General features: G+C 55.3%; 2 protein-coding genes across 8 annotated transcripts; both read left to right on the top strand.

Moving 5' to 3' along the window:
* The first annotated feature begins 42 nt into the window (after window positions 1–42).
* On the top strand, window positions 43–15,842 carry FAM117A (family with sequence similarity 117 member A). 6 transcript variants are annotated; one of them, XM_065651168.1, is made up of 11 exons: window positions 372–407; window positions 1,186–1,239; window positions 1,355–2,790; window positions 3,009–3,131; window positions 9,637–9,803; window positions 12,429–12,518; window positions 12,646–12,756; window positions 13,052–13,186; window positions 13,613–13,805; window positions 14,099–14,219; window positions 14,855–15,842. In XM_065651168.1, exons 4-11 carry the CDS (start codon window positions 3,026–3,028, stop codon window positions 15,183–15,185), a joined length of 1,254 nt encoding a protein of 417 aa, XP_065507240.1. In that variant the 5' UTR covers window positions 372–407; window positions 1,186–1,239; window positions 1,355–2,790; window positions 3,009–3,025; the 3' UTR covers window positions 15,186–15,842. The 6 variants fall into 6 exon arrangements, with proteins under 6 accessions (XP_065507238.1, XP_065507237.1, XP_065507239.1 ...); XM_065651166.1 differs by lacking the exon at window positions 1,355–2,790 and having other exon boundaries at window positions 43–407; window positions 14,926–15,842; XM_065651165.1 differs by lacking the exon at window positions 1,355–2,790 and having other exon boundaries at window positions 45–407.
* A 707-nt stretch (window positions 15,843–16,549) lies between these two features.
* On the top strand, window positions 16,550–20,554 carry SLC35B1 (solute carrier family 35 member B1). Of its 2 annotated transcripts, XR_010607514.1 has the most exons (10): window positions 16,550–16,723; window positions 16,796–16,887; window positions 17,036–17,166; window positions 17,629–17,659; window positions 17,853–18,010; window positions 18,330–18,456; window positions 18,974–19,080; window positions 19,206–19,359; window positions 19,648–19,787; window positions 19,958–20,554. XR_010607514.1 is itself a non-coding variant. In XM_065651163.1 (9 exons), exons 1-9 carry the CDS (start codon window positions 16,614–16,616, stop codon window positions 19,698–19,700), a joined length of 963 nt encoding a protein of 320 aa, XP_065507235.1. In that variant the 5' UTR covers window positions 16,550–16,613; the 3' UTR covers window positions 19,701–20,554. The 2 variants fall into 2 exon arrangements, 1 of the variants encoding a protein (XP_065507235.1); XM_065651163.1 differs by having other exon boundaries at window positions 19,648–20,554.
* The last annotated feature ends 7,163 nt before the right edge of the window (window positions 20,555–27,717 follow it).

Raw genomic sequence — 27,717 nt, 5'->3', positions numbered from 1 at the left:
TTCGGGCCGAGGGCTCTTGGCGCGGCGGCCATCTTGGGTCCGGGTGTGAAGTCGGCGCGGGCCCGGGGAGCGGAGCGGGTGTTGTCTGCAGGGAGCCATGTTGGGTTCGGGCAGCCTCTGCCCTCCCGCCGCGGCCATTTTGGGGCCGGGCAGGGGCGGCGCGGGCGGTGAGCGGCCTGGCGGGCCGGGGCTGCGCTGCCGCGGGGCCTCCCGCGGCGCTGGTCCGTGCGCGCCGGGGGAGCAGTTCTCCCGGGGGCGCTGTGGGCCGGGCCCCGGCCCCGCGCGTTCCCGGCCGCAGCTGCCGGCGTGCGGACCGCGGTGTGTCCGGGGAGCCCGGGGTGCCGCTGTGAGCAGCGCGGTCCTGCCCTATGCAGCGACCTGGGGAAGGAGTACGGGTGTTCCGTCAGGCACGTGTTCTTTCCAACTACGGTTTTCTCTAGGGATCATGAAATTCTCAGGGCCTAGTGCGGTGACCCGTGCGGCTGCCCGTCAGGCCCGTACCGCCGTTCCTCTGGCTCCACGTCGCTCCCGGGCGAGCGCGGCGCGCTGCGCGGCGCTGGAGGCCAAGCTGGCGCAGCGGGGGCGAACGAGCCCGTGCGCTGTGCCCGGGCAGAGCCGCGGCGGGCGCGCGCTGCGTGCAGGGGGGCCGCCGCGTTGGCTGCGAGTGGGCACGCGTCTCCCCTCAAAACTGCGCGTCGAGCCCCGGAAAACACGCGTGGGTGAACCGCTCAGTAGCGAGTCTGGCTGTGTCAGTGAACGCACCCGCAGACCCACGGGCAGGCGCCTGCGGGAGGAAACGCCGCTGCACAAACGCACGGCTTCCTACCTGGGCAGAAAAAGAAAAGCCTGCCTGGAATGTAATCGCATTTCGAATTGCAGTTGAGCCGAACACCTAGTGCTGGGCCAAGGAGCGTTATGGTCTCAGGTTATTAGCCTGACTTGAAATGTTTAATTTAAGATAGATTTGGGATGACCCAAAGCATCGGCTCCAAGGGCCCCCGCTGCAGCCAGCCCGGCCGTGTCGCCCGGCCGTGTCACACGGCCTAGCACAGGGCTGGGGACTGCTCCGAATTTCAGCAGCACTAATGCAGATACAAAATAAGATGGGATACGCTTGTGCCAGTGTCCGATGAGAGGATCCCGGGGCAGACGATGAACCTTGTCCTCCCATGTGTTCCCCCGCAGGGCCGCAGCAGCGGGACGGTCGGACGGCTCCGGCAGCGGGAGCAGCGGCAGCAGGTACGAGATGCGTCATTGCGGCCGTGCTGAGTCCCGTGCCTGGTCGGAGTGATTTGTCGGTACGGGACTGACCTCTCCTTGTATTCATCTACGTGCTCTGTTACAACGTTGGCAGCGCTGGATATCGGTGATCACTTGAAGTGCCCTCTTTCTGTCTGGTGTGTTGATGATTCACACGATTAGGAGAAGCTTCTTCCCTTTCTGTGACTTGGAGCAAACGAGCTATTTCATCCTGCGCTTGTGCTCCGTTCCCAGACCTCGCACTGTTTGCACTGCCAGCATGACCAGACTGTGAAACAGCTTGGCTGCTCTGCTGGGTGATCTGTTAATAAACTGCAGTTTTATTTATGTTGCTGCTCTTCAGAGCTTTTCATCTCAAAACATTGGAGTGCAGAAACTGCCCAGCAGTGAAACGCAGCCATCTCTGGGGATCGAGTGGGAGGCAGACAGGCACGCATTCTACTGCACAGCTCAGAGCGATAGGAATTTTGTTCAAGGACAATGAGGGAAAGCTTAGCTTGTGTGCTGAGTGACCCTTTGATCTTCCACGTTCATGCTCAGCTGATCAGGACTTTAAATCTAAGCTCTGTCTCCCTCCTACCCATAGCAAACAGCCAGAAATATAATCTCGTTTAGGACTCGAGCGGTGGACCAGAACGATGGAAGTGCAGTGGCAAGTGTTCTGCCTTACGTGTGCCCTGTGTGCCTGTCACCTGCTCGGGTGACGCTGACATAAAGCCAAGAGCGGTGGGTGCTGCACTGTTCTCAGAGGTGCCGGCGGGGAGGGGAGCACCAGCCCGGTAAACACCAATATTCTTCTGCCTTGGAATGCGGAGCAACTGGCCGAGTGTTCAGGGGCCGGTCCAGAGCCGTCAGGTGCACCTGGGCGTTCTGAGGCCGTGCCGTGTTTGCTCGTCACGATGAACCGAGCGGCTCCGTGGGGCAGATGCTCCGACACCACCGGGCAGGGTGAGGAGCAGCATCCCGGACCTGCAGCCTTGGGCAGCTCTAAACGATGGTTACTTCTGCTGCTGTGCAGAACATCGTTAGGAACCTTAATTACAGGGAGGCGACTCTGCTGCGGAGGCTGGAGTGTAGCCTGCAGGAATGCAAGAACTTCAATTTTACAGCGCTTCACTCTGTGGTGTGTGCACACAGACCAGACTGGCTGATAATGCGCGACTGATGGGAGCTGGAGTGGCTGGAGCTGGTTTGATGGGTGACAGCTGGTGCTTTCTTGCCTCTTCCTACATAAGAAAGCAAAATGTGGGGTTTTAAACCTTTAGAAAAGTATTTGGTGAAAGCAAAGCTTGGACTGGAGACAGAGTGGTGCCTAGCTTAGTTACGCTGAACCACTTCATTTCTTTTTCAGTATTCCGTGCTGTATTTATAGCATGAGATACGGTGAGAACAATCAGCAGCACAGCTGTGTGACCTCCATGCTCAAACAAAACAGCACTGAGGAGTGAATATGTTTAGTTTGTTCCAGCTGTGGCTATTGTGTTCAAATGGCAGTGCCCTAAAAAGACAGCGTGGCAAAGAAACTGAAAGGTGAATTTGAATTTCTAGGTTAGAAGGACTGACCCTGTATGGTTCCTAGAAAAGCTGAGCTATCAGTCTGTCCGTGAAAAAAAATAATATGGTCAAGACTCCTTTATTTGGCATTTAAAACTATTTTTCATTGCAGTTTCATGTTCTTTTGAGCACCTGTACTGTGGTAGTTCCCTCACCATTTCTTTTTCTTACGTGTCCTGTTTCTTTGCCAATAGCTGCTGTGGACCTTGGGATGGAAACATTGTCAGGAAGTGTCTCTGACTTGCAGGAACGTCTACGTGGAGGAGCAGGAAGGTTTCCAGGATCAGCTTTACCCAGTTTCTGCAGAGGCAGCTGCGGTAGGAAGAACTGTTGGGAGAACAGACACTTGAGGACCTTTGTGTAGTTTAAAACTCAATTTTAGCTTGTAGGATTAAGTGAACAGGGAAATACTCGAAGTATCTTCTGGCAAGTGCTGTTAACTCTCAGAAATGCCCCGATCGCTGCTGCTTTTCTGGAATGTTCCCTGCCCGGGACTGTCCTCAGCAGATCATTGTGCCTCCCTGTGCCGCGGTGTCTCCGCCTTATCAGGGATCTCGCAGCGCTCGGTGCGTGAGGAGATAGGGACGATTGGTTTGGTGGGTGGCGTTCTGTGTGTTTGCTGAGATGTAATAAGCAAAGCTGTGGTTTCTGTCTCGTCCGGGCCTCCCCAAGGCGATACGTCCTGTCCCTTCGGTCGCCACGCTCCCTGCCGCCGCTCCCCCCGCGGGGTTTTCTGTCCCACGCGCTCTCTGGTTCCCCATCTGCTGCCTGATTAAATGCAAATACGAGCAGCTGGCCCTGCGAGTGGGCGATACGGGAGGCGATGGGAGCGCTGCTCCGCTGCGATAGCCACCGGGGAACAACCACGCTGCTGCTGCCCGGTTCGTCACGGCCGCTGCTGCGGGGCTGGCACCCGGCCCGGCCGCCGGGTCACCTCCCGCCGTCCCTGCTCTTATCCGCTCCGGCCACACTGCCGGCGCCGCTGGGCCGGACGGGTCAGCCGAGCAGGGCCCGGCGCACGCGGCGCCTGCGTGTGGCTTCAGCGAGAAAGGTCAAACGTTAACAAACGTGTTTGAGGACGACTCGGGCCGAAAACGTGTGTTGGGGGATAGAACAAGGAAAAAAGGCTGCGGTCGGTACGATCATAAGGTTTAAATGTGAGACACGGCCAGAAGTGATGCGTGAGGAACAAAGGTCAGCGGCCGGTGCGGGGACGGGCCCGGCCCTGGCTCAGGGCCTCTCTGCGGCCTGCGAGGGCCGGGGCCGCCAGGCCGGGGCTGCCGCCGGGCCGATGCTGCCGGTCCCGGGGCCGGGGCTGCCGCCGGGCCGATGCTGCCGCCGGGCCGGGGCTGCCGGGCCCGGGGCCGGTGCTGCCGCCGGGCCGATGCTGCCGGTCCCGGGGCCGGGGCTGCCGCCGGGCCGATGCTGCCGCCGGGCCGATGCTGCCGGGCCCGGGGCCGGTGCTGCCGCTGGGCCCCTCACAGCCGCCGCCATCGCGGCCGGAGGCGGGACGCAAACACTGCCGGGCCGCTCCGATTGACCTGTGCGCGGAAGGGGCGGGGCCTTAGGAGAGGCTTGCGATTGGTATTCCCGCAGTAGGGTGGGGTTTACACCGCTGCCTCTTGTTGCGATTGGTTGTACCACCGCTGAGGGGAGGGAGAGGGGGCGCGGCCTGAGTCTCTTTTCCCTCTTTGATTGGCTCTGGCGGGAGGGATGGTGCCTATTACGGGTGGCCGGTTTTCTTATTGGCTACCGTTGCAGCGCGTGCGGGGGCGGAGCTTGCAGAGCGTCCTCATTGGATTCGGTTAAGGAGGGCGGGTCGTTGGGCCGTGGGCAGCCAATGATCGCCGGGCTCCTCTCGCCGGCCCCGCCCCCGGAGCGCTGATAAGCGGCGCTGGCGGCGCTGGGGGTCAGTGCGGCGGGCGGTGCGGGCCGGGCATGGCGGGGGGGCTGCAGCCGCTCCGCGCAACCGTCCCCTTCCAGCTCCAGCAGCGCCGCGGAGACGGGGGCCGGGCAGGTAACGGCGGGAGGCGACGGGCACCCCCAGTGTGCGGCCTCGGGGGACCCCGCGTGTCCTCTGCACCCGGCGTTGCACCGGGGTCGGTACCGGGGCCCCGAACCGGCGCCGTGAGCCGCTCCGCCGGTTCCAGCGGCACCTCCCGGCGGAGAACCGCTCTCAGCGGGGCGAGCCCCTCTGCGCCCCGGGCCCCAGCAGCCGAGCCGGCTGTTCGGGAGGCTTCTGGCTGCTGCTGCGGGGGTGGAAGCGAAAGAGAACGAGACCGGGGCAGCGCGGGGGAGCGGGCCGGGGAGGGGAGGCCGGGCCGGGACCCGCTGCGCCCGGCAGCCGCCCGTCGTGAGGCCGTGTCGAAAACCCCGTGTCCTCTGTTCTGTGCGGCTCATCCGGCTTCATGAACAGGCGATAACTTGATTTGCGCTAATGGCAGTTTGTCCCTAACTGCATTGCTGAGACTTTTTTTTCAGGAATGCTTTTTTAAATCTAACTTTTTTGTGACCCAGTAATAGTGTTTGGCTTTTCTGGATGTACATGTTGCTTCTGGCTGCGTGTGGCGCTGCTTTTGGATGCTGGGTTCTTGCTTGACTCTTCATTATCTCCTGAAGTTTTAAAATAGCAATGAAGCGCTTTCTGGGTCAAACGTGAGACTGATCAGTTCTGGACCAGCTGGAGCCGTTTGTGTGGCCGGTCCCGAGGTGTCTGTGCGGACACTGTGCTCCGGTCCTGCAGCCGCCACCGAGCCGCTGTGCAGAGGACGAGCCCGTCCCGAGCGATAATTAACAATTAACGGCCCTTCCTGGAGTCCTGCACTCCCTGCTTGAGACTCGGGCGTTCCTGCTGCTGGCAGGACTGGCGTTGTGCAGAGGAGCTATTGAAAAGCTTTTTGCTTGATTTCCACTTGAAATAAATTAAGGAAATAGATTCTTTCGAGTGCAAGTCTCTCCTTCGCTCGGAGCTGCACTGAAACCGAGGTGGAGTTCCTAATGGGGCAGTTACCCAGTAGGTTCAGCTGTCAGAGATGAAGCAGCTGCGGAGGGGCAGCCCTGGTTGTACCCGCAGCTCGGAGCACACGAACCAGAGCTGCTGCTCCTCGTTTCTTCCTGGCTCCGCGCCTCACTCCACAGGCTGCAGGAGCCTCAGTTTTTCCTCTTGGTCACAATAATTTCCTCTGCAGTTTTGGAGGAGTTTGAATTTCCACTCTGCCTCATCCACTCCCTGTGCGTGTGGGAGCTGCAGCAGTGAACTGGCAGTTTAACCCCAAACTGGAGTGCTGGTGATTCAGGATGCAGCTCTGCTGCTCCTCCCTTGTGCGAGCTCAGCCTGGGAATCGCTGCTTTCTGCCCTCTTTGCTCAGCCGGCTCTGCTGCTGTTCCCAGCGCGCCCCGGCTGTGGATCTCTGCTCAGGAGATGTGCGGGGTGATCGGGGCCGATCCGCAGCTGCTCTGATCACAGAGGATCCCATTGAGCTGAGGAGCAGCTGCCGCAGCTCTCAAAGAGCTTCTGTGAAGAGGAAGAGCTGGGGGATGCCTGGAAGGAGGTCTGAGATATTTTTAAAGGAGCTGACTTGCTGTTTACGAATCCACAGTATCAGTAGTGATGGGGCTGATGTGTGTCACTGGGGTCGACGTTTGTGGGTTTTTAGATTCCTCATCTGTCCTGTGGTGCAGCTGAATATCTGAAGTTTTTCAGGACTTGCCGTGTTTGCTGTAGCAGTGGATATCTGATGGGGTTTTGTGTGTGAGGGATGGGTATAAAGGCTTTCGTTACCAAAATAGCGGTGTAGGTGTTTGGTGTCTGCTTTCGAGTTTTCTTTCATGCTGTTTAACACCTGTAGTTTTTCAGGGGTTGTTTAAGCAAACGAACAAGGGACACAGAGGTTCATGGTGTTTATAGCCTGTACCCATCTCAGCAGCAGGGGCAGCTTGGTTGGTACTGACACCCTAAAAGAGAAACAAAGCCCTGGGGTGAGGCTGCGGGTTCTGCATGGGAAGGTCCTGCTGCTGCGCCTGCAAACGGCTGCTGGGACGAGCTTTGCACTTCTGCACTGGGGTTCATCACCATGAAGCAATTGTGCCTTCGGGGTTTTGCTGTGGGTGAGCAGGCTGAGAGGAATAAAGGGTAAAGCACAAGTAGGGAGCTGCAATGGGCAACGATGGTCATGTGGGACTGGTGGAGCGATGGGAAGGTGGTGAGCGTGTCCCAGGGCTGCGCTGGCCAGGAAGAACCAAACCAGGCTTTGTGTTGGACCCACTGAGCACACCCGTGGCTCAGGTCTGGGTGAAGCCTCACAGGTGGATTCATTCAGCATGGAACAAGTTTTGGTGCAGGAATCAGAGCCTGTTCATGTCCTCAGCTGATATGGATCAACCTTCCATCTAAACCTGCTGCTCTGCTGGATACGGGTGTGGGAAAGGGGAAACAAAGGACACATCTCAACTAATCTTGACTTGTGTTGACATTCTGCAGGTGAAACAAGTTTTCTCCTGCTTTAAAATGCTGGAGATGACATTTAAAAGCAAATGTGCGGGGGAAGGGGTGGGACTGTGGTTTGGTCTGTCCCTCCTGTGGCAGAACCGGAGGAGCCTGGAGCTCTTGGGTCCTGCACCCAGATGGATTTTATTGCTGAATCTTTCTATCAGCTGGGGCTCATCTAACACGGCTCCAAAGTTCTCAACACCTGTTGGGTGAGTAGAGAACCGGAGGAACCCGGACACCTGTTTGTGTGGAGCGGCAGCTGCTCCGTTCCAGGTGTGCTGAACATTTGGCGTTTTCTGTCTGACTCTGTGGTGCAAAGGAAGGAAACAAGTTCTTGGCCTAACCCTGTGAGTGAAATACCGTCATGCACCAAAGTGCAACGAGTTCTGCTTGTGCAAAGCCAGGTGTCGAAATCCTGTGTGAACACGGCTCCGGCGCTGCCCCCGCGGGTCAAGGTGACGATGATGCTGAAAATCTTCAGGTTGCTTTATCATTTAAAAAACAAATTTTGAAAGAATTAAGATAAAGGTGAAGAGTTCAGCTCTTCCCTCAGCTGGGTGTTCAGCTGCAGGCCGGGAGCCGCGTTGGAGGGAGTTGCTGTTTGGCCATGTCTGCATCCAGGAAAACCAGCTCGAACTGCTCGTGTCCCTCAACGATGTCTGCAGATGCTGCGTCCTCCGGGCAGCTCTCCAGCGCCGGGTCCTGCAGGAGCTCCGCGCCCCGCTCTGCCGCGGCCCCGCGGGTTTCTGGGTGTCCGTGGGGCAGGGGGTTCCCGGGTGTCACGGCTGCATTGCGGGAGGATCGTGTTTCTGGGTGTCCGTGGGGCAGGGGGTTCCCGGGTGTCACGGCTGCATTGCGGGAGGATCGTGTTTCTGGGTGTCCGTGGGGCAGGGGGTGGAACTGCGGGTTCTGGGATTGCAGCGATTGCAGCGCTCTGGGGGTTGCGTTTCTGTGTTGGTGTTTCAAAGAGCTGCGAAATCCCATCCTGGCATGGGTGTGAGTTTCCCCTCAGTTACAAATCTTCTTTAAAGGAAGATGGATGGTGATTTTAAGAGATGTGGGATGCTTCCTTGGCAGAGGCCTGAGGACGAAGGGCCCGGTGCAGAAGCTCCTGCTGTGCCCATGGTGACTCTTATGGCAGGAGCACTGAGGGCTTGTGTATCGTTACCTTCTAATCTGCCTGTAAATTCCAGATTCGTTCTCCTCCTTGAAGCCTGTTAACATTGAAGCTGTTTTCTTTTCCCTGAAAAAGCAGACGGTGTGTCCGGCTTTCGGAGGCTGCTCGTGCTCGTCCTGCCTTGCTCGGTTGTTTTATGCTTCAGCACTTTAAGACAGACCTTTGCAGGGGCCTATTCCCAAACTGTCAGGGTCTGAACAGCAGGTCCCTACGTTTCTAAACATCCTTCTGCTATTAAAGGGTCGCTTTCCTCAGGGTGAAATCTGGAGGGGGAAGGAAGATGATTTTACAACTCTACAGAAGGTAGCAATGGGAACTTTCCTGTTGCTTGCCGTGGGTTTTTTGGTGGAGAGGCAACCGTGGGGCAATGAGCTGCAAACACTAACGAGGTTCTAAATTAAGTGGTAGGTGTCTCACTGTTAACAGGGAGCGTGTCCTGAAGTGCCAGCTGGGCCCAAGACAATGAGCCGTTAATCCCGTGTGGACCTTGTGTGGCTGTCAGGCCGGGACTAACCCTTCCCTCGCCCTCCCACGTGGCTTTTTGCTCTGCCCTTTTCTCACCTAGAACCCGAATTCCACTGTTCAAGTGATAGTTTAGCTTATAAAAAGGTGTATTTAACAGGCTGTGTCCTGGAACAGCCTCAGCACCTTTGTGCACGGAGGTGTTTGGCAAACACAACACAGAGCTCAGGTTTAGTGCTGGTTTCAGTGCTGGTTTAGCCTGCGGTGCCTGTTTTGGGGAGGAAGGAGGGAATGTCGTACCCAAAGCGCCGGAGCGGAGCTGCTCAGCCTCCCCATCTCGCCAGGCGGCTGCGGGGCCGGCTCTGCGTGCGGTGGTTTGTCTGTCTGATCACAAGGAAACACAAACTTCCCTGCTGGCTCCAACGTGCGCGGGGTCGTGATGGTGACCAGGTCACGCCTCTCCCGTTCTGGTCCCTGCTGAACGAACACGCTCCTGCCGCTCACCCCAAGCACCTGCGGTCCTGCTGGGGACGCCAAACTTCCCAGGGGTTCTCGTGGCCTCCTGGAGGTGGGAGCGAGGGACAGGACGCTTCCTGGGGGAAACTGAGGCACACGGGCTCCCTGTGGCTGTGGGGAAAAGAGCCAGGGTTCTCGGTTTTGGAAATCTCACTTTCTTTCTCTTCCCGTTGTCCAGCCAGCGTTCCATGTGCTGCCGCTGTGGAGAAGACCCGGCGAGCGCGGCAGCCCCGTGTGCACCGCACGTCCTCGCTGGACACCGTCCTGGGCTCCTACCTGCTGGGACAGTGGCCGCGGGACCCCGAGGGAGCGGCCGCCTCGTGCGTGAGCCACAAAGCCACCCAGGTACCGACCTGCAGAGCGCGGGAGCAACGAGCCGAGCAAAGCGGGGCGGAGGGGGCGGCAGAAAATCCCCACCTGCCCAGCCGCAGCTTTCTAGGAAGGCTTTTTTCCCCCTTTAGCTTCCCAGCTTTGGTGCAGAGTTAGAATTTCCTTGGCCCTGTTTGGAGGCAGATGGCCTCTGGCTTTCTTCGCCACTGCTGGCTCAATGCTACTTTTTTTTCCTGGCCTTGGGGCCAAGCCCTTATGTAAAGCTGCGGCTGCGTGCCACATGCTGCGAGCAGTCGGGTGCTCAGAGAAGGGCTCTGCTGCGGTGGAAACGCTCCAGCCCGCCAGGAACCCGTAGCAACCTGTAAATATTGCTGTGTGGCAGCGAGCGGCGCTTGCTGATCTGCAGAGGTGAAAGAATTCAGAAGGATAAGAGCATCCGTTTGCTTAACAAGCTGTTTATTTAGCACACAGTCTCTGTTCACTTGCTGTTTGATCTTTGCTATTCAACAATTTATTATGGGCTTGTTCGCAGGAAATTCTCAATTGGATTCCAACTCGCATTGTCCTTTTCCAAAGTATTCTTGCCTACTTGTGTTTGGGTTCTAGCGCCAGGAGCTGTGAGGGCAGGGAGCAGCAGGAAGGGGTTTGTCTGGCTGTTTGAGTCGGCAGCGCACAGTGCTGGGAGCACTTCACCCCGGGGTTTGGGGCTGCTCGGTTTTCCTGGCACGTGGCGGTTTGGGGAAGGGTTGGGGAGCGGCAGCTGCTCCTTCCCGGCAGGAGGTGCCGCTGGTGCCACAGCCCATCGGGAGCTGGTGGCTCCAGATGCTGTTTTACCGCGCGACACACATGGAACGAGCAGCGATCTCCGCTGCTTCACGCGTGGCGGGGCCGGGTGTCTGCTGGAGCTGTGGCTGAGTCCTGGGCTGCACAGCGCCCTGTGTATTGACAAAACGTTCCTCACCGCAACCTCCAGACTTGGCCGCTGCTCCCGTGTTCAGTTATCAGACGTGGGAGCCTCTCTACGCAGCGGTCCGTGTTTGCCCCGTGCAGCTGCGGATCAGCTCTTTGCAGAGCTCTGCAGATCTGCTGTCGCAGGGCGGCTGGTGGGCGATACGGACGCAGGTGCTGGGGAGGGTGGCGGCACGGCTGGAGCTCGGGGCGTTATCTCGCTGTGCAAAGCTTTTTTTTTCCTGTCCTTTTTCTGAGGAAGTGGTTTTGCCACAGTTAGTACAAAAGGTTCTGTAATTTCCTTCTGCCTTGACAGGCTGCCTACGAGAGCAGGGACGCAGATGTGCTCTTCATTTTCAGGCCTTCCTATTGCAAAGAGCCTCTTTGCTTCCTTTTTAGGCCCTAGTTTTCTGTGAGCAGCGGTGCAGAACCTCCTTGGGTCCCCAGCAGCCTCCTGGGCCCTGTTTGAGAGTCCGTCACGTTCTCGCAGCTGGAGTTCAGGTTCCCACAGCCCCACTCGGGCTGCACGTGGGACAGGCTGCGGGGTCCCCGAGACCTTCGCCCCTTCTCAGCCCCATGTGTGCGATCGGCTAGGATATAAAGTGACACGATGTTTTGGGATGACGGCCAAATAACGATGTTCGAGTTGTTTGGGAGACAGGGTTTGAGGTAGGAAACGAGCTCTGATGTGCCGGAGCCGCAGGGCTGGTCTGTGCCTGGGGGATGAGCAGCAGCTCGGAGCTCAGCGGGAATCGGGGCAAACCAGGCGCTGTGAATGGGCAGAGCAGCCACCATGCTGCTGATGGGCACCGCGGGACGGACACACGGACAGGCGGCTGTGGCTGCGGGGAGCTCCGCTCGCAGGGTGAGGGGGCTTCATTGGGGCTGCGAGGGCAGGAGAGGGCTGGATCTCTGCCCAGAGATCACCTGTATCCCTGAGCAGGAGGGACAGCAGGTACCTCTCCGGGTAACTCGTTCCTGTGGTTTAAGTAGATTTTCAAACCCGTTTGCGCCGGGGGAGCGCAATGCTGGAGCACGTCAAGGGCGCTGAGCTCAGCGGAAGGAAGTTCCCACCCTTCGATCAGAGCAACAGCGCGTTCCGATTCCCATCGATACCGAGAACGTCCCATTGCTGGGACAGCAGCTGTGGGAGGCGGCGCTGGGGCCGCTGTTCTGCGCAGAGTCCGCTGGGACGTGCCGGCCCCACGGGTGGGGGACGCGAGCGGCCGCTCCCCCCGCGCCCCGGCAGCCGCGCTGGGTTTGGTTCTGCCCGCAGCCGGGTGAGGCTTTTCCTCTCGGGGACGCCGCTCCGCGCAGCGGGTCCCGGCGCCGCTGTCACAGCCGCGAGTGGCACAGGGTGGTTGCGGTTGTTTCCCCGGAGCTGTGGCTTGATGCGCTTTACCTCGCCAGGTGGTTGTGGTGGTTGAACTGCGGACTCTGGACAGGTCTCTCACTGCGCAGGTCTGTGAGGTCCAGTTTCCCGATGGGCATGAATCTGGCCAAAATGGCTTTGTTTGGGCAAGCGTAAATAGGTGGCTGTCTCGTAACGCACGTTACTGGGCATTGTGTTAACGGGGGGACGCAGGAACAGGACGGAACAGGCAGCAGTCGATCGCGTATCCTTAGGACTCTCCCAGAGTCTCCAGGTGGTAAATGTTTGATTATCCTCAGCTGCGTTTCTCGTCACTTCAGACTCCGGTGTCCTGGCACGACGCAGGAGCGGGGAAAGCCAGCGCTCACCAGCGCTCTGCGTCCTGGGGAAGCGCCGATCACCACCGAGAGGTAACGCAGACCTGCAGCGCGAGCTGCTGCCGGCCGGAGGCTCCTGCGCGCCGGGGAGCGGGAGCACAGCGCCCGTTTTGGGGCGGTGGGCTCGGCTGGTTCTGTAGCTGAAGCTCTTGTTCGACAGATCGCCAGGCTGAAGCAGCAGCTCCAGCGAACGAAGCTGAATGGCAGAAGCGGCAAAGAGGAGAGGAGCTCCCCGCTGCAGGGCGACCACACCGTCCGCGCATCGCTCCGGGTGCGTTCACATCCCCCTGCTCTGCTGTCCGTGTGTGCTCGGGAGGTGGAGGGCGAGCTCCTTTGGGCAGGTGTCCTCCCGCTCTCAACTTCTGCTCTCACGCTGAGAAGGGACAATTTTTCCTCTTCTCCCAGCTCTGCCCTGTGTCCCCATGCTGGGCTCTGCGGTCAGTGAGTTCACACGACTCTGCCGGCAGCCTCTGCAAGGCTTAGGCTGAGCCTGGAGAGCTGCGGAACAGGGTGTAATGGCAGAATGCGTGCGGATATAATGAGTTATTCGTTCTGGGTTGTTGCAGGACTCTCCTTCGGGTTTCCTTTCTCCATCTCCTGTTCTGAGGCTCAGCCCCTGCCTGCACCGGAGCCTGGAGGGGCTGAACCAGGAGCTGGAGGAGGCGTTTGTGAAGGAACAGGGGGATGAAGAGCTCTTGCGGGTAAGTGAGGGTCACAACATGGTCCCAAATCCCCTGGGGGGTCCTGGAAATCTGTTCCTCTGAAGCCTGGATCTGTTTCTTGGCCATGGGGATGGTCTCTGCGTTGAGTTTTCATTTGTTCTGGGCATGTAACTGTCTAAATTGGGTCAAGTGGCCACTGAGTTCCCTCCCTAAAACTTGCTGGTGCTGTGAGAGATCAGCTGGTCGTGTTCCCGGGACAGGTGACACCTGGGTGACAGCTCTGACACTGTCCTGGGCTGTGTCCATGGGCTCCTTGTGCTGCGCAGGGCAGGCGAGGGGCCTCCCCGCAGCCCGGGGGGGGCACAGACGCTGCCGCCGGTGGGATCCAGCCCCAAACCGCTGCTGTTGAACATCGGCCTTGCTGACGGGGTTTCTTGCTCCACTCAGACTTTGCTTCCTCCCCAGATTTTGGATGTCCCAGACGGACACCGGGCGCCGGCACCTGCCCAGAGCGGCTCCGGAGCTGCGTCCCTGGCGCTGGGTCCTGGCAGCAGCCTGTCCCTGTCCCCATCCCTGTCCCCGTCCGTGCCGCTGCGCCCGGCAGCTGGAGAACCCTCCCCTGCGGCGGGCGAGGGGCTGCCAGACGCGAAGGACAAAGGTAAACGCTGCACGCGGGGGCGCGAAGGGGCCGGTGCTACAAATCCCGGGGTGCGGCGGCTGCTCCGTCCGCGCTGATGTGGCCGAGGGCTGCAGTGACACGGCTCAGCTGCGCTGGACTCGTGAAGCTGCAGTAGAGGGCAGGAGCTGGGAGCTACACGGATAAAATGCCACAGCTTTGGGGGGTCATACCTGCGGCCCCAGGGGTCCAGAAGAGCATCTCTGGGGTCCAGTTACAGAGCGCTGTTGGATTCTTTTAAAACTTTCTCAATCTGTCCTTTTTTCCCCTGCCAGATGAGGGCAGCTCTTCACCAGTCCTGGCCTTTGCTGCTTCTCCCCGGCCCAACCACAGCTATGTGTTCAAACGGGAACCTCCCGAGGGATGCGAGAGGGTTCGGGCTTTTGAAGAAGCTTCGTAAGTACAAGGCGCTGTTGGCAGCAGAGAACTCGTGTGAGGTTGGTCCTGCGTGGGGGCAGTTGAGCTGCTGTTGCCACAGGTGTCACCCCTGCCCTCAGGATCACAGAGTCCAACTGTTCCCCCCGGCACTGCCCCATGTTCTGAGAACCTCATGTCCGTCTGTCCAACCCCTCCAGGGACGGTGACTCCAGCACTGCCCTGGGCAGCCTGTTCCAATGCCCCACAGCCCTTTGGGGAAGAAATTGTTCCCCAGATCCAACCTCGACCTCCCCTGGTGCAACTTGAGGCCGTTTCCTCTGCTCCTGGCGCTTGTTCCTGGGGAGCAGAGCCCGACCCCCCTGGCTCCCAGCTCCTTTCAGGCAGGTCAGAGATCAGAAGGTCTCCCCTCAGCTCCTGTTCTCCAGCTGAACCCCCGGGTCCCTCAGCCGCTCCCATCACACTTGTGCTCCTGTAGATCAATGCTCTTTCAAAACAAACCAGCCTCTTGTGCCGCTCTGTCCCTGAGGAGCGGCCCAATCGCAGGGGCTGTCAGGGTTCGGTCGGGCTCTTGGCTGGGCACACAACTCGGGGTGCTCTCCCTGCGGTGCCCCCGGGAGTGTCCGTTCCTCACGGTGTCCCTGTGTCTCCTGCAGCTCCCCCAGCCCCGAGCAGCCGTTCCAGCCGTCCTGCCCGGACAAGAACAAAGTGCATTTCAACCCCACAGGCTCTGCCTTCTGCCCCGTCAGCCTGGTGCAGCCACTCTTCCCCAGCGTGGGGCTCCTCTTCAGGGGGCTCCCAGCAGCCCCCGGCGCGGGCGCCGTCCCGTCCTGCCCACCCCCAGACCCCAGCCCGTTCCTCGGCGCGCGGGAGGACGCCGCGGCCGACGGCTTCAGCGAGGTGTCCACGTCTTCTGCCCTGAATTACGAACCCTGGAAGCGCGGGCAGCCTGAGGAGAGCGTCTTCCACAGCTCGCTCGTGGTGTGAAGCCGCTGGGAATGCTGGTGGCAGCAGCGCCGGCTCCTCCGCGCGTCTCTGCCAGCCCGGGGAGACTTTGTGCCTCGGAGGTGGGATGTGATGGCCTAGAGGCGGCCCTGGGACTGAAACCGCAGCAGTTTCCTCTGAGGATGATGGAAACTGAAGCACAAGGTGCCGCGGGGCTCCTCGCTGCAGGACGGGCTCGTTTTTCCGAGCCTCCCCTGTTCAAAGCTCTTTCCCATGCGATTGCTCTGGTGAAGAGCAGCCGGTGAACTCGTGCTGGGTGGCTCGGGAAGGAGGTTGAGCGGGGAGGGTTCGGGGACCAGAGGGGCCGCTCGGCGCTGCCCTCGCGGGGTTGGTGGAACGCGTGGAACGCGCTGTGTCTGCGCGGCGACAGCAGCTCCCGTTCCTCGGCCGGTGCCCAAACAGGAGCCGGGGGTGTTGGGCAGGCGCAGGGCGTTGTGCTGCAGGAGCCCCCGGCGGGGGGCTCGTCCTGGCTGCGGGGCTGGGGAAGCGCGTTTGACTTTGTGCTGTTGTGGAGGCTCTGGGATGTGAAGCCCATTTTTCTTGTATATGATGTAGAAACTCTATTTTCTTCCAAAGACACTATTTTTTCAGCCTTTTGGAGTTTGTGTTTTATGTCTCACAGCTGAGCGGGAGCTCGGGAGGGGCCGTCTGTGCTCGGAGGGTTTGCGAGGAACTGAAATAAACATTTCAGGCATCCCGAGGGCTTTGGGGTTCAATGTTTTGAGTGTGGGCCGGGGGAGGGAAACGGCCCCGGGCAGACGCGGTCCCGGTCCGCATGGGGGGGTCGAGGCAGAGCCCCCGTGTCGCCGCCGTGTTTCCCGGGTGCGGAGCCGCGGCTGCCCCCGCTGGCGGGCGGCGGGGAGGAGAACGGAGCCGCTGCGGGCGGGCGGTAGGACCTGCGCGGCGCCGCCGGAGGCTGGGACGGCCCCGCCCCCTGCGCGTGCGCACAAGCCGCCCGAGTCGCTGCGGCGGGAACACCGGCGAGCTACCGCCCGTTAGCTCCGCCCCCGCTCCTGCAGCCAATCCCCGCTCTCCACATGCGGCTGCGTCACCGCAAGGTCCGCGCTCAGCGAAAGCCCCCGGCTCGGGGCTGCCCTGCACGTGCCTGCCCCGAGGGGCGCCCCGCGGCCGTGAGTGTCGCCGACCCGCGGCGCGGGCGGCCCCGGAGAGGCCGCGGAGGCTCTCGGCGCGACCCTCCCGGCCGGTCCCGCCCGCTTCCCAGCGGCGTCCGCCCGTGTCCCTCCCACGGCGGGCCCGGCAGCGCGGCGGGCGGCCCCGGCCGGGCGGGTCCTGGCGGGCGGGCGGGCGCAGGCCGCGCGTATGAAGCAGCCCGCTCCGCCGGCCGCGCTGCGCGATGCGGTGCTGGAGCTGCCGCCGGAGCCGCCGGCGCTGAGCGGCCGCGCCGCCGCCATGGGAGCGAGCGCGGGGGGGCCCGCGCTGCCCGAGCGCCTCCGCCTGCCCGTCTGCTTCCTGGGCGTGTTCGCCTGCTACTTCTACTACGGCATCCTGCAGGAGAGCATGTGAGCGGGGCCGGGGGCGGGCCTGCGGGTCCCGCCGGGTCCCGCCGGTCTCACCGCGTCCCGCTCTTGCAGCACCCGAGGCCGGTACGGGGAGGAGCGGTTCACGTTCGCGCTGACGCTCGTGTTCATCCAGTGCGTGATCAACGCCGCCTTCGCCAAGATCCGTGAGTCGGGGCCTGCGGGTCTGGCCCGCCGGGGCCGCAGCGGCCGCCGCTCGCAGCGCGCGGGTCGTCGCTGGCCTCTGGTGACGCTCCGGAGGCTCCTGGCGGCCGCTCGCAGCGACGCCGGCTCTGCTCTTTGTGTCCTCCCCAGTGATCCGCGTGTTCGACTCGGGCCGGGGCGATCGCACCCGCAGCTGGCTCTACGCCGCCTGCTCCCTCTCCTACCTGGGCGCGATGGTTTCCAGCAACTCGGCTCTGCAGTTCGTCAGCTACCCCACCCAGGTGGGACAGCAGGGGGGACGGCAGCGGGACAGCTGGGCTCGGTGCCCCAAGACGGGCGCTGCGCTGAGGGAGTTCGAGCTGGGGAAGGGGCAGCCGGTGATAATTGTCAGGAGGGGAAATCGCGCAGAGGGTTTTCACACTTTTTTTCCTGCAGATGCGTTTTTGGGGCTGTTTCGCTGTTTCAGTCAGCGCTGGGTGTGTGGGGAGGGGTCAAGGGAGCTCAGACTGCTCTGGAAAGGGAATAGCAGCCCTGAGAAATTACTGGGATTTGTTGCTGGCGTTGGCTCGAGAGGGTTTCTGAAACCTTCGCCCTGTGGTGGGGATTTTTGTCTTTTTTTCTGTAGTCCCTGGTGTGTTACAGGAGGGTGCTCTGACCCCGTACGGCACCCGCGTGTTGCTGTGACCTCTCCCGTTGCAGGCAGGCAACGGTGTGTGATAGTTAGTGCCGTTTTTCTTTTATAGGTCCTAGGAAAATCTTGCAAGCCCATCCCAGGTACGCACATTTCACATTGCTTGTCTATTTGTGTGGATTTCCCATGCCCCCCAGGACCTCGGCAGTCAGGACGGTGCCTCCGTGCTGCCCCGGGAGGTGCTGCTGGGGTTTTATCCACATGTTGTTCTGTTGAGCTGAGTTAAAATCCCCGGAGAGGCTCTTGGGAGTGGTTGGTGATGTTGCTTCTTTACAGTCATGCTCTTAGGAGTGACGCTGCTGCGGAAGAAGTATCCGCCGGCCAAGTACCTCTGCGTGCTCTTGATCGTGGCCGGCGTGGCCCTGTTCCTGTACAAGCCCCAAAAAGGGGCTGGGAGCGACAACCACGTCTTTGGCTACGGAGAACTGCTCCTGGTGAGTCCTGTGCTACGTGGGCAGCCCCGGCGGGCGGGGAGGAACCGACGGTTCCAGCGCAGATAAGGCCGTGTCCTTTGTACCCCCTCGCGCCCGAAAGCTGACGTGGAGACGCTGCTGTGGGAAGACAATGGGGCGAGGTCGGTGCCTGAGCGCACCCACGTCCCTCTTAGCGTCTGTTTTGAGGCCACATAATCGCTATTGAACGGCTGGTGGGGATGTAAAAAAAGGAGAGGAACGCTCAATATTTTTTTCCCTGCAGAGAAGACACAAAGAATGAAGGTTTTCTGTGCTTTCTCTGGTCTCTGTCTCATCTCAGCTGCTGTCCCTGACGCTGGACGGGCTGACCGGCGTGTCACAGGACCACATGAGAGCTCACTACCAGACGGGGTCCAACCACATGATGCTGAACGTTAATCTCTGGTCCACCCTGTTCCTGGGCGCTGGTAAGGGACACCCTGCGAAACCCGCGGCCACCGCGCCTGGAGTCACCCCAGGGGTAGAGACAGTGTGTCCTGCTCCACAAAAAGGGCCTAGAACACTTTTTGCAAATGGCTTTTTGTTTGGCTTGTCTGTTTGCACATAAAACGTGGGCTGTTGGGTGCAGCTCTCCTGGTGCGTTGCGGTGACGCTGCGCAGGGACAGCAGCCAGCGCGGCTCCGCGGTGTCTGCCAAACCGCACCGGTGGGGCTTTGTGCTGCGATTAAGGAGCAGCGCTGCTAATTAATTGGTAGGGACTGTTTTGTCAGAATTGGATGTGTGGTTAATGGTTGCTTCTTTTGTTAATTAACTAAGAAGGCGATCGCTTTTTCTCCTGGTTGTTCTCCACTGTGTGGAATTCAGTCTTTGGTTTTAGCAGCTCCTGTTGGGTGACAAGTACGAACGGAAATTATCGGTGGACAGCGGCTGCTGGGGCTGCCTCTGGGCGCAGAATCCATGTGTTTCATCCTGACCCTTTTCCAGGGATCCTGTTCACCGGAGAGCTCTGGGAGTTCCTGAGCTTCACGGAACGCTACCCCGGTGTCATTTCCAACATCCTGCTGTTCGGCCTGACGAGTGCGCTGGGGCAGGTAAATGTGCGACCCTCGTGCTGCAACCTTCGCTGGGTGTGTTTGCTCAGCAGGGAGACAGCAAAGCATGTGTGCAAATAGTCAGGATTTGAAATAAGATTCTTTTGGCGTCTGTGTTTTCACAGAGTTTTATTTTCATGACTGTGGTGTACTTCGGACCTCTGACTTGTTCCATCATCACCACAACCCGCAAGTTCTTCACCATTTTAGCGTCCGTCATCCTGTTTGCCAACCCCATCAGTCCAATGCAGTGGGTGGGGACGGTCCTGGTGTTCCTGGGTAAGTCTGGGAAGCAAATACTTTATTTAAAGATGACGTACAGTGAGGGGAGAGCCAATAAACTGGTCAGAAACCCCTCATGTCCGGGAACACTCTTGCAGAGCGTGGTAGTGCCTCCCCAGTGCAGGAACAGGGGAATGGGACTTCTAGCACGTTTATTAGGTCTCTGAGTGACCATTAGTAAATTGGTGCCGTTAATTCAATTTTTGGCAAAGCTCTTTGCGTTATGTTTGTGTGAAGAACGTGAGGAAGTTCTCTGTGCACAGGGACTGTTGTGTCTCTTTGCAGGCCTGGGACTCGATGCCAAATTTGGAAAGGGGGTAAAGAAGACTTCACATTGAGGAAATGGCTGATCTCTGCAGTTGGAATGAACTTTTAATTTATTGTCTTGTACCTCAAAATCTGATATGAAACTGGACTCAGGATAGGTAATCAGAAGGAGAGTGTTTGGATTTTTTTTTTTTGTTTTAGTTTTTTAATTCAAAATTGTCTTAAAAGTGTAATACTTTAGTTCTAACTGTAATTAAGCTTTTTTTTTTCTGTAGTCAAAGCTGCGTTAGTAGATCCTAGCAGCAGGATGGAATTCTTGCCTTAACAGGAAAAAAACCCTTCATATCTTTATTAAAGAAAAAGTGACACACCGAGACGCGTTACATCCTTCACCCTTCGAAAACAGAAGCAGCTCTTGGCCTGTGTAAAGGTTTACAGGAAAGCCGGTTAACCAGTGGGGGCCAAATGAATTCTCTTCATCCCCCCGCTGATGAAGGAACAGGACCCTCTGCTGCCCAGACCCTGCCAAGGTTGTGTGACAACGGGTTCCAAAGGGGGAACGGGCCCTGGTTCATCACCCGCTCCCCAGGTTCTATCCCAACGGTGCCTTCAGGGCCAGAGAGCGGAGTTCTCCACAGGGCAAACTCAGCACACGAGCGCATGTTCCCACCAGCTGTCGCTTGGTCTCCATCTGCTCGGTGGCTCTGGCCTCGCGCTCCAGGTGGGCTCTTCATCTCTTTCCTGAGCGGCTGCTCTAAGTCTCTCTCTCTCCATCTCCGGCTTCCCCCACCCCTCCGGTGTCTCTTACAACTTTTTTGGCCTCAAATTTGCCTTCAATTTAATCTGTCTTACTATTCTATAGTTCTACACAAACAACACATTTCTTGGAAATATAAACCGGAGGCTATTAAAGCGTTTATCTCTGGCACCTTTGCCTCTTTGCTAACTTACATTGTCTTAAAGGTCAAGTGATAAGTAGCAAACAAACATGTTCTCAGTAGCAGAAAACCCTGAAGTCAAAGCGGCTGTGACGTGACTCGGTGGTGCCGCCGACGGACACGGGACAGTCAGGCTGCCCTGATGACGGTGGCGCTTCCCGGGGCCTCGAAGGTAATTAATACTATTTCAGTTTTATAAAAGGGAGCAGAGAAATTGCACGACTTGTTCATGAACACTGTGGCAGAGATAAGAATTCATTATCTTTTGTGTGATTTAATCATAAAACCACCTTTCCTCTATGTTTATAGCACTTGTGCTTCTCTGTCTCATAGCGCTATCCTAAATTTAACCAGTTCTCAAACTCAGCAGCCAAAAGCAGCAAAAAGATTCTAGGTGAGCTCTCAGTTCTGTTGGTTTTGCAGACTTGTTTTCCCTTCTCTAAAATTAGTAATCTGGTGTAGGAATGTGCAAATACACTGTGCAAATACAAACACCTGACAAATGCATTAGAAATCGCCGCCTCAACATCCACTTCCTTGTGATAATCTTGGAATTTCTCTTCGAACATGTTGCCTGTTAAAGAGTATTTGAATCACTGCTGTTACAAACCGCTACTCTATTCTAGAGCGTGTGCTACAAATCAAGGGGAAATCACACTATTTGGATTCCGCAGAAGCAGAATTGCTCGTTAGCAATAATTCTATACTGACTAAAAGCTCTTGAGAAAGTCTGTGATCAGCAATGGAGGGAGTGAGACGGCAGGAGCCCGTCTGCACCGTGTTCTCAGTCTGTTAGCGGTGATCTCCTTTGCATTTACAGCATCTCAACCTAAATTGCCTCTTGTGCATACGCGCCAGGAAGGCTGCGCTGCTGGAGCTCAGAATTCTCTCCCTTTTGCTCTGAGTCGAGCTGCAGCTTTAGGAGAGACCATATCTTAAAAAAGACCTTGTTAATTCTCAACCGTTGAAAAGAAGCCAACACAGTTTGTAGGGAGCTCTTGCTCCCAGCCCCAGCTCTGTCCCTGCCCCGCTGCAGCAGCCTGGCTGACCAGCAGAAAGAACGAAGCTGGGAGCTTCCCACAGTCTGTTGTATAAGCCAAGATCTGTCTTTACCAATATCGTCAACTTGTCTGTATTCAGAGCACAGATTTAGACATCAGTCTGCCAAGAAGAAAGAAAATAAACGAGATTTTCTCTCTCCTGATTGCTGCAGGCTCCCTTGACCCACTTTAGCTCTAAAGCCTATTGCTGGTGTTGCTCCAGCTCGGTTCTTGCTGCACCTCTGATTCTTGGTCAATAAGAATTTCTCAAAACAAAGGCAGCTCTTGTACCTGCCTGAGTCAGAACGCCGTGCGTTTCCCTGGACAGCTTGCTGTCCTCTCCAGACCTCACACCCTGTGAGATCCCGGAGGAGGCTACAGAAGCAATTCAAGAAGTTGTTTCCAAATCAGCGCTGCCACAAAGCAGGTCCCCAGCTCTGAGCTGCCAGGATTGCGGTGACTCCTCTGCCACTGACAGGCTGGTTACCATACTGTCCAAGATGAAGTTTTTAAAGTGTAAAACATCACCCTGCGCAGACAAGGGGGTGGGTGCTTTGAACACGCGCTGTCACAGTTACTGCAGGGAGCGCTCGTGGTTTGCTGCGTCCTGAGCAGGCATGATGGCTCTTTGAGTGCAAGAGGAAGGGAAATCAGTTGAGCAGGAGATGAGTGGAAGAGCCTTAGACAAAGCCCAGCAAGTGCAAAACGTGACAGTCGGGCTGAGAAGTTACAAAGAGATTCCCTCTTCTCTTCTACATTTGTTGGCTCTAGAGCCCCAACCCTGAGTGTGTTTATGACTCGGACAGTCACCAGCAGGGGGAACTCTTATTTCAATCATTTTTAAGAAATAGCAGGAGAAAAACAACAAAAAAGCAGTTCCTGTTTAATTAGCAACATAACTGTACTTCCAGAGTCTTTGTGCTTGCAGTAAAAACACAAGGTGGAAATCAAGGTCTTGCACCATTTTTATTCTGCTTCTTTTTGACCGTCAGCAAAGACTCCATCGACGCTAAGTCGTTAGCAGCTTTAAGACGATCACTGTCTCCTCTGCAGAATGGCTGTGTTACAAATGACATGAGTATAAATATGTGCACACCTGCCTGTGCTCTTGTAACGCCAACAGCTGCTTCCCACGCAGCAGCAGCCACTGGCATCAGTCAGTGTTTTTAGAAACATCTCTGCCAGAATCCTCCTCGGAACCTCGTCAGTTCTTGGTGGTCCCAGCGAGGTGAGAAGAGTCACGCAGGTACTGAGAACAAATGGCAGACGCTGCTGTGGTGTTTGTGCCCTTGGCCTCCAGGAGGAACTCGCTGATGTATCAGCCTAGAAAGGTGAAGTTCGATTTCGTGGCCGAGACGTGGCATCTGCAGGGGGGAACTTGGCAGCTGCGTTGCTTTTCCTTTCATCTGCCTTGTTTTTATGTGTTCCTTCTGCAACTCCAGCAGCAAATGTTCAAAAAACCCCAAATGTTTAGAGAGCACATAGGATAAGGCGTATGGTACTGCGTGTGTATATTCCGTAGAGCTGGATATAATTGTCTAACACTGACACTTTCCTGGTCACAAGACAGTAAAGGCTCTTGCTCAAATGACAACAGTTTTCAGTGATAAGGAAGTTATTGTTGCCGCTTTGAAATAATGAGTTGCCAATCTTGAAGGTACCACTTAAAAAACCAACCCTAATGGTCATTCTTCAAGAGTGACTATGATTTATTGCTGTGCCACCCAGTGAAGCGTTGATGGTTACTCGAGCTTATGCTGCAGGATCCTGCACAGTCTTGCAAAGGAAATGGGAATTCCTGTCAGAATCCACGGACTTGAAAAGCATGAGAGAATCAAAATAGCACCTGGGGGAAAACACATGCTGGCTTGAGAGTGCCACTCTGGCATGGCATGTTAAGAGTTTATTCTGACTAGTAGCAGCAAGTTTGTAAGACCAACAGGGACTGGAACATCAAACAACTTTGTCTCCTTAGGGAATCAGGTTAAAGATAATGCGATCGTACAATTAAAGACTGCAGCACACAGATCTGTACAACAGGGCCAAAATATTGCATGGACAACCCTCCTTTTGGCTGGTGCTCATGGCTCCTGAATCTTGGCTTTGAAATTGCTGTTCTAGAAAACAATTTTCTCTGCAATAACTGAGTGCATCTTCAAATGAAATTAAACATCTGCATACTCATTACTGCTATTTTGGTTGCAGTAACTTAATGCCCTAATAGTCACTGCAGGACGTGGCTAATGAGAAGGCAGAAACAGCTGATGAGCTCCACGTTAAGCTCTGCAGTTCTGTAAGAATGTTCTGGAGTAGCAATATTTAAGTCATGATACTTGCTAGAATTTGTGCAATCAAGTACATATTGACAGCTAATACTAAACTTGATAATTGTGTTGAAAGCACAAATTTAGAGAGCTCTCCTATCTTGCACCAGCTTTCAAAACCAGGACAAGACTAAACTGTCATCTGGTTACAAATCCCAGTGCGAAGTACTTGAAAAAAATCTATTTGTGGATACCTTAAAAATCCTGCCATGTTCTTAGCTGCTGTTACTCTTTGCAAGGTCCAGACTGCAAATGCTCTGCTGTGTTTTTCCTTTACTACATCACTTCTATTCATTGTTGCCCACCTTCTTACTTGATTTTACTGCCTCTTTTTTTTTCTTCAGCTGTTTGAGCCCTTTATGCTCATTCATACTTTCACGCTCTGTTATAGAGAGTGGATCTTCTCCTTGATTTTTGAGTCGCTTGTTCTGTTATGTCTCTGTACCTGTGGAAGGGGAGAACAGCAGTGATAAAACCCTTCAGCCTCAGTTGCGGTCCGTTCCCGCTTCTCCACGGAGGAAGATGCTGCGATAGCACTGACGCTTAATTCTTGTTCATGGAGAAAAGCTGGTTTGAATCAATGGGAGGACTCTGGACACTGTTGTGAGCTCCTCTGCTCCGCAGGTGCCAGCAGAGTTAACAGCGTCTTGCAGAAAGGGAAATAATTTCACAGACCATTAGGGCTGGTGGGAAGCAGCAGGATCAGGTTTTAATGAATACAGGATCAAAAGCATCTTAAGGCAAACCAGCGCCGAAAACAAGAGCAGGCTCATCAGGGAAGACAGGAGACGCTTCTAACGAGAAACAAAGCACCAACTCAAAGACATTAGGGAGCCACTTTCTCACAATAGTGCATTTTGAAGTATAATTTCCTCTTCTAAAAAATCAGCTTTGATACTTTTCCAATACCTGTAAAAATAGCACTATGAACAGATTCCCTGCAATTAAAATCTCCAAGTCAGAGTTTTTCCAAAGGAGGTCAAGATTTTTTAAACAATGTTTGTTTTCTCACAAGTAAAAGGGGTTTTTAATCACAGCAACAATGACTAAGTTATCTTACAGTATTTTGAAGTCAGGAAAGCAAATTCTGACACGAATTAAGTTTTGTACTGAATTTAACGCTGTATGTATGGGGTGGCTGTGCTACAGCGACCTTCTCCCTCTGCCCTGCATGGGATAGAGGCGCTGCGGGATCCGCAGGCGAGGAAAGCGGAGCGGGTTGTTTGGGCGCTCGTATGCGTAATCAGAAACCGCCAACATCTAAGTGAACTTTCAGGTAAGAAAGGGCAGTACCCGAAAAATTCAGGTACCTGTAATTCTATACATCTCGTTTTCAGTCAGTTTCCCAAACTCTTCTGTATTTCAGCTTTGAAAAAGGAAGCAACCAGTTTCCCAATTTTGTCTTTTTCTTCTTTTTAATGAAGCTGCTTAACTTCTCTACACTTTGAAAAGTTTTCAAAGATGGGTGATGTTCAACATACCCTCCTACTCTGTGCAACACTGAAGGTCGTTTATAGTGAAGGAGAAGTGAGGGCGCTGGACTCTGTCTAGCTCAGTACTTGCTACTCTGTTGCAAATTAAATTTTGAGGAACAGGAGTGCAAAAGCTCCCAGTCTCCTGTCCCCAGAGGATGCTCAGCTCCCGTGGTTCAAAGCAGCCAGCATCTTGGAGCATTTCCTTTCATCACAACCTGCATCAGCGCTTGTGTCCTCTGGTGCTCTGCGCTGCCAAAGCTCCTTGGACCAGAGTAATAAGAAATAACAACGAGGGCTCTGCACTGGGCTGGGTGGCAGCACGAGGGGTTTGTCCTGGGCCTAGAGGATGGAGACACCCCTGCAGAGGTCAGGCTGGAGGGATAACCTATTAGATACTAGATTTTTAATTGGCTGTGACACAAATATTGCTATTTCACAATGAAACCATAAAAGCCTATCATATCAAGATTCTTTTCATGTCTTAAATTTAAAACTAATGAACAGTATCCATATCCTCAAACCAAGCAACGATTCCACGACTGTTTGTGAATCTACCGCAGCATTTGTTTTGCATCACAGATGGAAAGCGAGTTCCATAGCTGTCTCCCTGGGAAGGGAGAGGTGACTCGAGCAGCTCGCAGTGTTTGTGTGACTGTTGCATATATAAAAGCCTCATTAAGTCTCCCCAGTGAATGGAGAAGGGTTTTGTTTAGAATGGTTTTGTTTGTTTTTGTAACAAAGATGGCAAATACAGGAAATAATTAAATAACTGTGTTTTCATACTCTCCTGATCATCAGGAGCCTGGATGAGATTTTAATTAGTGCTGCATTTTCAATAACTCTGTATCCGTACATGTTGCAGATTCTTTCCTGGATAACAGGGAGATAATTATGAGAATCCTGTTTTTCACTCTCTCACTAAAGGGATGGCTGATATATTTAATCATGATGTAGAAATGCTGGCAGCTTTCTCTGAGTTCAGCCTCTCTCTAATTACATTTCTAGATTTTTAGTAAATTGAAAGGGAAAATGTAGGAACAAAATAATTAAAACCAAAGAGGAAGTGAATATTAAAAAGAAGGAGCTATTTAAAATTCTTGCACACAACTCTTTCATGGACAGAAGTTTAATCAGCTTCACCTGAAAATCAAACTTATATATATGCAAAAGTAACACCTCCAAACCCACATGTACACGAGCATTTACTGGTTCTTCTCATGCAGAAAAAAACACCTGTCTTGTATCACTCAGGTGATACTGAGAATTGTACCCAAGTGAATGCAGCTGAGAATTTGGTGTTCTCACGCGTGCACAGTGTCAGCGTATTCCCATGCACATTTTCAAGGCTCAAGCAGCACCCACACCTGGGAATTGTCCAGTCATTTTATTATGGACTTGTATTAAAGACAGAGACTGAAGAGTGACAGTATTTCACCTCTACCTGCCACCAAGGAGGACAGAATTGACCCTAAATCATTTCTGCATGTGGAGGAGAGGTGCAATTTGATCCTCATTTGCACAGATACCCAATTTAATTTTCCGCTTCCTGGGAACAAGAGAATTTTGATCAGAATGCCAGAAGCTGTAGAAGAGGCTCAGTGACACGTGGCTGCTGTTGAATCAGAGATATTTCTGGTTGTTCTCTCCAGAAACCCCTGTATCCAGAGCGCCAATGCAGGAGGGGAGGGGAAGTCTCTTTGTTTTCTCTAAAGCTGGTGCTGTGACTTCCTTTTGTGCTTCAACCATAAGAGGATAAATACACTAGTAAAAATCCACAGTTTATGTTGGGAATATAAAGCCCAGGTTAATGGAAAGGGTGTGAAAATAAGTTTCTAGGAGAAATGCGTAGCCAGAACAGAAATGCGAATACCAGCTCTGTGCTTCCCGAGAGGCGGGTTTATGGCATTTTTTCATTACAATGCAGCATTACCTGCTGTTTTGTCACCACGGGCAGCCGTTTGTGAAATGAAGGAATGAAGCGGGGTCCAAGGATTGGTCATGACTTGGATGAGAGACTTGCCAAGAAAACCCAGGACACTGCAGAAAACGTTAGAACCAGGCAATACTCTCCGAGGCAGCAGCGGGCAATGTGGCAGCCTAGCGAACAGGGCCAATTTTCATCTGAGAGGAGGAGAGGTGAGATAAAAACACTTTGGATCTTTCGTTTAAATAAGTGTAGCTGTGATACGTAACCTGGCTGATTTGGTTAATGGGGTGCTTTGTGTGTAATTGTATTAATTCACTACAACGTGAGACTGAAACTGGCAGGAAAGACAGACTAGCTCTGGATAAACTTCTCTATAAACATTTC

Source organism: Caloenas nicobarica, chromosome 24, assembly GCF_036013445.1.
Source record: "Caloenas nicobarica isolate bCalNic1 chromosome 24, bCalNic1.hap1, whole genome shotgun sequence".
Lineage (NCBI taxonomy): Eukaryota > Metazoa > Chordata > Aves > Columbiformes > Columbidae > Caloenas > Caloenas nicobarica.
Note: the sequence above shows the minus strand (reverse complement) of the source record. Positions and strands in the feature narration are given on the sequence as shown.

Bases quoted from the DNA above. Each gene is read 5' to 3' on its own strand.
- FAM117A (XM_065651165.1), top strand. From the start codon at position 98: ATGTTGGGTTCGGGCAGCCTCTGCCCTCCCGCCGCGGCCATTTTGGGG. The intron at 1,240-3,008 runs GTACGAGATGCG...CTTTGCCAATAG, and splicing joins AGCGGGAGCAGCGGCAGCAG to CTGCTGTGGACCTTGGGATG. The intron at 3,132-9,636 runs GTAGGAAGAACT...CCCGTTGTCCAG, and splicing joins TTTCTGCAGAGGCAGCTGCG to CCAGCGTTCCATGTGCTGCC.
- SLC35B1 (XM_065651163.1), top strand. From the start codon at position 16,614: ATGGGAGCGAGCGCGGGGGGGCCCGCGCTGCCCGAGCGCCTCCGCCTG. The intron at 16,888-17,035 runs GTGAGTCGGGGC...TGTCCTCCCCAG, and splicing joins CGCCGCCTTCGCCAAGATCC to TGATCCGCGTGTTCGACTCG. The intron at 17,167-17,628 runs GTGGGACAGCAG...TTTCTTTTATAG, and splicing joins TCGTCAGCTACCCCACCCAG to GTCCTAGGAAAATCTTGCAA.